This window comes from Sinocyclocheilus rhinocerous, unplaced genomic scaffold (genome assembly GCF_001515625.1).
Source record: "Sinocyclocheilus rhinocerous isolate Xijiao unplaced genomic scaffold, SAMN03320098_v1.1 scaffold1861, whole genome shotgun sequence".
Classification (NCBI taxonomy): domain Eukaryota; kingdom Metazoa; phylum Chordata; class Actinopteri; order Cypriniformes; family Cyprinidae; genus Sinocyclocheilus; species Sinocyclocheilus rhinocerous.
In genome coordinates this window covers 21,423-28,028 of record NW_015652149.1, presented here as the reverse complement: position 1 = coordinate 28,028, position 6,606 = coordinate 21,423, and the positions used below count along the sequence as shown (strand labels likewise).

The following is a 6,606-nucleotide window of genomic DNA, read 5'->3' as shown; positions in this document are numbered from 1 at the left end:
ACGTGATATATTATAAGGAGTAACGATACGTTTTATGAAATGTAGTGAAGTAAAAAGTACGATCTTATGCTTTGGAATGTAGTGAAGTAAAAGTAAAAGTTACTCAAAATAAAACTACTCCAGTAAAGTACAGATACTTGAAAAATGTACTTAAGTACAGTAACGAGTAAAGCTACTTCGTTACTGTCCACCACTGGTATTCATTTCATACTCTGTGGCAGCGTATTTAATGTAAAAAATTATACATTGCATTTAATGTATAAGTTACACGTACAACAAACTGGTAATGTCATAGTGGTATCGTGTACTGTAATTGAATGTAGCCTATATCTATACCTGTTGAACCGTAGACAGCACACGCGGTGTTCATCTAATAAAGATCTTCTTAGCTAGCAAACAATAGACTTTGCAGATTTGCTTTCAATTGACTGTAGATCTAAAGCCACGTCTTCAATGCTCTTGATGTTCTTAAACTTTCTGTTACAACTCTGAGAGAGAACCGCTTCAGACGACTCGGCGCGTGCGGCAGGGAACTGAATGAATCATTCAAACTGATTCATGCATTAAGATAAAGTAACGAGAGGAGCGTCGCCCACAGTAACGAAGTAAAAGTACAGTTTTTTAACTAAAAATGTACTTTAAGTAAGAGTAAAAGTACTCATCTTTAAATATACTCCAAAAGTATTAATTACCCAAAAAATGTACTCAAGTAAATGTAACCAAGTAAATGTAACTCGTTACTACCCACCTCTGAATATATATACACACACACACACACGGACATTTATGTGCAATGTGTGTATATTTTCAAATGTATATTATTGTTCCCCACTTGAGTTTGTAAATTGATATTGTTCAATAACTATATATATATATATATATTATAGGAGTGTTTAGCATGATAATCTACCTCTTTAACAGTGTAAATAAGTCAGAATGCATGGAATAGCATTAGATCTGAAACAATTACTTGATACTCAAGACACATGCAAACACATTTCAATTCCAGCACCTGCATGTTTATTACTTCATTCCCTCGTTCCAAAGTCTGTGTCCGACTGGCTTTTTAAAGGCCTGAGAGACTCTCATTAATGTATGAAAAACACAGACACAAAATAAAAGCAGTACCATTACATTGATTAGATAAGGGATAATAAATAATTGCTTCACAACTGCTGCTGATTCAATACAGTTTCTAAATAAAAGGACAAGCAATTGTTTTTCTCCATATATCACTAATGTTGTAATCACAGTAAAGAGATATAACTGAACTCCTGCATCACTGGAAAAGGTAAAATATTAATGAAATCAAATAATTTCAGATAAACCTCATCCCTAAAACTAACCCCCAAAATTACTCACAACAATACTAATCAAATCTCTGCACACATAGTAAAAGAAATAATATAATGTAAAATGATTAATTCATTTATCATTCCCCAAACAAACCTATTAATGTATAATATACTGTAATATATGTATGTATATACCCATCATCCAGCACCACACTGTAGGAATTATAAACACAAGCAACAAGCAAATAGAGCTGCTTAAGCAATACTATAAATCTGTCTTTATACACAAATGTCCTACTTTATTTGTGAAGAAAGAACTAAAACATTTTCTGATTCTATTTATGCTAAGTGATTAAACTAATTATTGCAAATTCAGTGTATAACTTAATATTTGATTAAAAAGCATCCTAGTAAAAATGTTTGGGCCACACAGTAAACCATTCATTAGTCATCAAATCATTTTTTTTTTTTTTGGAATTACAGATTAAGTTGATGCTGGTGATCTTTAGCAGAATGTCTGATCTGCTTGATGGTGAATATGGCTGTCAAGAATTAAATTCAAAGTGTTATGGCCAATAGTACACCATCATACTTTGAGTTATTTTTTTTTAAATGAATAACGAATGAATGACTGGTTCAAATTTTAACAGAAGTCTTGGAATACAGCACACATTTGGGCTAATTTTTCAGTTCTTTTTGGTTCTTTTTTGTCATTTTGGAGCTTTCATAACATGAAAAAGAATAGTGATCATTCTGAAAATCATTTGTGCTTAAAGAAGTGAGCTACATTTTTAAATCCACACTTTATAAAAAAAGGCACTGCTGAATGCTTGATTTTGGTCTGGCTGCCCAATATCACCTAAAAGAAGTACAACTATATTAATATCAGCTCACTAAGTCCAGCAGCACAAAATAAGGACTTTGCTTTCAAATGCTCCAGAGTTGGGCTTACAGAGATTTAGATGGGCATTTTATAGAATTAGAGTCCAAAGTTTGATTCGCGCCACTCCTTAAAGCACTTATCAGCCTCCTCCACCCTGTTCTCATTAGGTTTGTCACAGTACACCCTAACAAGCTCTTCAGTGAAGGTCTCTGGCAGGAAACTAGACAGCTGCAAGCAAAGGAGAAAACAGGAAAAAAATAATAATAATTAAAAACTGTTTGACTGACTAGCAGAAGTTAGCACAACAATATGTTGTGCTAATAATATGTTTGCATTTGTAATTCTAATTTATACAATTTTAAAGTATATTAAACCAGAATCATTTAAAATTGTAAAAATAAAAATAATAATTATTGTAACAAAACAATAATAATTTGGTGTAAAAGCACCTGATACTTCTCAATACATGAGGCTTCTTTGTTGTTCCATTTGCTGTAGAAATAAATGTTGTCAAAGGGTTTTTTACCCTTCGTGCCGTGACCCAGATCAACCACCTATGAAAAAAGAGATGAAAGAAATTGAGTTAATTTGTGAGAATATTGGGGCAGGTGTGAAGTGTTTGCAACATAACTTACATAAACTGAGAAATCATCAGCCTTCAGAGAAACAGCAGAGTCAGTAGGTTTGTACTTCTTTACTGCCTTCTTCCATGTTTCTGTCAGCTTTTCCTGCATTTGCTGATTTGAGAGAGTTAGGGGTTAGTCAGATATTAATTGTGACTCAAATACAGAAAGCGTTCACAAAATAAGCAGTGTGAGGAACAGGTAGCAATAAATCTTAGCCAAGGAGGGTTTTTCATGCGACTGCTTTGATCCAGCATTGCTGGATGCCATGAATGTGCTGAATCGTATCATTCAGATATTATATAAATAATGATTAAAATCAAAGAGTTCTATACTTTCCATACCATTCATTACTATAAGAACTTACTGTTTTGGTGCTTCTTTGCTCAGGACTCATCTGCCAAGTCGATACAAAAAAATAAAAAATAAAAAAATGTGATGAGTACAGATCATGTTCTTATAGACCCCTCAAAAAGTCAGATGATTATATATGAACAATATAGCATAAGTAAAACAGTACAACCATTTGTATCCAGGACTGGCCTACCTTTGATTTGTTTTCTTCCATTAATCGAGCTTCTCCCACAAACTTTGGCAGTTCTCTGTTGATAATCTTTTTCAAGATGTCTTGAGATTCCTTCAGCTTATCAGAATCGGAGGACAAGATCTGCCCAAAAATCTCATCTGATGGAGGAGAGAGATGTGTATTCTAATTAAACTTTTTTGTTTTTCCCTGATAACCATTTGGATAAAGTCTGCTCATGTAATAAGGAAACAATAAATCCAAGAACATATTAAAGAGATGATATGTACAGCACTAAACACAAAACTAGTGACATGCTTATTCAAGAGAAGTAATTAGATAGGAACTATATTTATAAAAAAAATTTAAAAAATCTTTCAGTTTCAACTTTCTTTCTTTCACCTAACCTGTGAGCTTGGTGTATTCCTCAGCATTGTGTATGGCTTCAGAAAGTGTGAACATATCCTCTGGTTTGTCTTTATGAAGGTCACGATCAGCTTTTATGAGGGCTTTTGTGAACCTAATATACAACAAAATACATCAATATACCAACACATCAATAAATCAATATTTCAAACAGGTGGGAATAAAAGAAACAATTAGACTAATAATGCCTGATGTTGAACTCTAAAAGGGTTTTTACAGTGAGAGTTATTTTCAGAAACAAAGCAAACTGCAGTCAAACTGAAGTTGAACAGTTTAACTCACATTAAGATCACATTATCTGCCTCCTAATACAGGATGCTGCAGTTGAGTAACCACACCTGCTAGCAACAGCAATTACTTCAGTAATTTAATCACTTTAACTACTGTATATAAGTAAGGGATAATGTTTCGCGTCGGGGTCCTGATCACCCTGTGGGGGCTTATTCTGCGGTGACAACCGGCTGGATGTACATATCCCTTACATAGCATACCTGGGAATGTCACGACTGACCAATCAGAATCAAGTATTCCACAGAGCAATAACAATGAAGATATACAACCATGCCATCATCACTACTGTTTGGTATCAATTTGTTTTAAATCCACATCTTCTTAATGACAGAGAAACTCACATGTCTTCAATGATGTTGCAGATCTTGTGCTGATAGGCCTGGCGATGGAGAGTGTATCGGGTGCGAAACATGTCATAAACATTATCAGCCTCCTGTTAATAATAAAAACTATGAAGCATCAAAACTGTAACAATATTGCAGTTATTGTTTGTCTGTTTGTCTCTTAGTGATAGTTCACTCATGTTCATTTTTCCGTGTTTTTGTTTTGTTCTTTAGTTCTCCTATTGCTGATTGTATGAATTAGTGATATGTCATTTATGAACAATTTGAATCCTTTTGTCTGTATTTGCCCAAGATTTTTATTTTATTTTTTTATTTTTTTATGAAAGACAGATTTATAATCGTTGCTATACTTTGGATAATAGATCATTTTACTGACTTCTTTGAAACTCATAAAAAAAAACAAGTAAATAAATAAATAATAAATAGTTTGTTTTCATAAGTCATTTTGTTCATTTGAGTAGAGTTAAAATGTATCTGTCTTGGTTCAGAATTATATATGTGAAATACTTGGTGCAAATCAACAAAGCTGTCTCGTCTCATATATTATCTTATTTTGGTGCATACATCTTTTTATCTTAATTATTTACTTAAAGGGATAGTTCACCCAAAACTGAAAATTACCCCATGATTTACTCATCCTCAAGCCATCCTATATGACTTTTTTCTTACAGTCAGAGTTATATTAAAAAATGTCCTGGCTCTTCCAAGCTTTATAATGGCAGTGAATGGGAGTCAAGATTTTAAAGCAAGATAGATGTTTAGTTATTGGTATTTATCATATATTCCTGATCATATATGATGATGACTCATCAGTTTCTAAGAGACACGGATAACTCACAAATCCCTGTTATACATGCTAAATCTAGAGGCCAATGTAAGTATAGCAGTCCACTAAGAATTGTATTAGATGCTTTTACATTTAGCAGTGTTTCATTACTTAGCTGGCTGCTGGTCAGGTCAGATAACAATACCTACGGCATTTCTCTGATTACAGTGCAGATTACATTTTTGAACAGATGGGCCCAGGTTAAAGATGTGTAGGTAAATCTTGAATTGTATCAGCACACTTTGGAACTGCTACATGTGTTTTAATAAATAATTGAATCAGGCACCTTGTCTCTGAAGCAGATGTGATTTCTCCCGTTCACTTTACAGACTCGAGCAAACTTCAGCAGACGCTGATGATCAAAACTGTTTCGGATGCCGAGGTGATGACAGTCTCTATGCAGTAACAAAAAAAATAAATAAAAAATCAGCACATATAAATGATTAAAGACAGGAACTCTTTACTTATACTAATTAGATTCTTACCGTGTGAAATAGTCCCATCTGTCCACATCAATGTTGTTCTGTTTATTTGCCACGATCTCGTACAGGAAGGATTTGTCTTCATCTCTGCCCTTGTATGGCCACTGAAAAGAATGTCTGTTTCACTTTAAAATTTTCCACTAAAGGAAGTAATTCAGCTGGAGTATCAGTTTGTACCTTGACATCTGACTTTTCTGCCCCTTTGATTAACTCTGTAATGAAGGTGACATCTTTATCATATAGTTCATGTTCTTTCAACACGTCTTCATTCTTAGCCTTCAGACTCTCCACAATTTTATTAAACATTTTAACTGACATCTGCTCATGCTGCAGTAAAGACAGAAACACAGATTAAGCCATAAATGCATACAGTACGGATTCATTGCTGAGCTGAAATGAGTTCCTATTTGTTGTTTGCCAATTAGTGTTGAATATATCTCCGAGTTTGTCACTGTCCCTTGCTATGTTTTTGTGTTATGTTTAACCTTGTTTGGTTAGTTTTTGTGTTCTTTCATAGCTATTTTTATAATCATATTACTTTTTTGCAATGTTGGGTCATATATATACCGTATATATATATATATATATAAATTATAAAACACAATATGGTTGCTAACCCCTGTCGTAAAGAATGTTCTCACCTTCCATTCTTTTTTTTCTTGTATTTTGTCATCAGACAAGCCTAAGAAAAAGAAGCAGCTCTCAGATGGTTTGTAAGTCATATTTTGTACATTAACACATTAACATTAACTCTTTCTGGTTCATTTACCAGCCGTGAACATACAACAGCTTGAGCTGTGCATGTTCAAATGTAACAATTACATGAGTAAGAAATTTGCATGTTTAGAGACTCTTCTGATTAGATTTAATTTCTCACACACACACACACACACACACACAGACACACACACAC

The 6,606-nt window shown here is 33.6% G+C and overlaps 1 protein-coding gene across 1 annotated transcript in view; it reads right to left on the bottom strand.

Moving 5' to 3' along the window:
• Positions 1 to 1,005: 1,005 nt before the first annotated feature.
• LOC107713776 (deoxynucleoside triphosphate triphosphohydrolase SAMHD1-like) overlaps positions 1,006 to 6,606 on the bottom strand; it is a 12,670-nt gene continuing 7,069 nt past the window's right edge. Inside the window, exons 5-15 of the mRNA XM_016519389.1 lie at positions 6,335 to 6,375; positions 5,871 to 6,020; positions 5,697 to 5,797; positions 5,498 to 5,606; positions 4,383 to 4,474; positions 3,732 to 3,844; positions 3,349 to 3,485; positions 3,169 to 3,198; positions 2,814 to 2,915; positions 2,628 to 2,732; positions 1,006 to 2,406 (exon numbers count right to left, since the gene is read on the bottom strand). Coding sequence (XP_016374875.1) covers positions 2,275 to 2,406; positions 2,628 to 2,732; positions 2,814 to 2,915; positions 3,169 to 3,198; positions 3,349 to 3,485; positions 3,732 to 3,844; positions 4,383 to 4,474; positions 5,498 to 5,606; positions 5,697 to 5,797; positions 5,871 to 6,020; positions 6,335 to 6,375 — 1,112 coding nt within the window. The 3' untranslated portion in view covers positions 1,006 to 2,274. The remainder of the gene's footprint in view (positions 2,407 to 2,627; positions 2,733 to 2,813; positions 2,916 to 3,168; positions 3,199 to 3,348; positions 3,486 to 3,731; positions 3,845 to 4,382; positions 4,475 to 5,497; positions 5,607 to 5,696; positions 5,798 to 5,870; positions 6,021 to 6,334; positions 6,376 to 6,606) is intronic.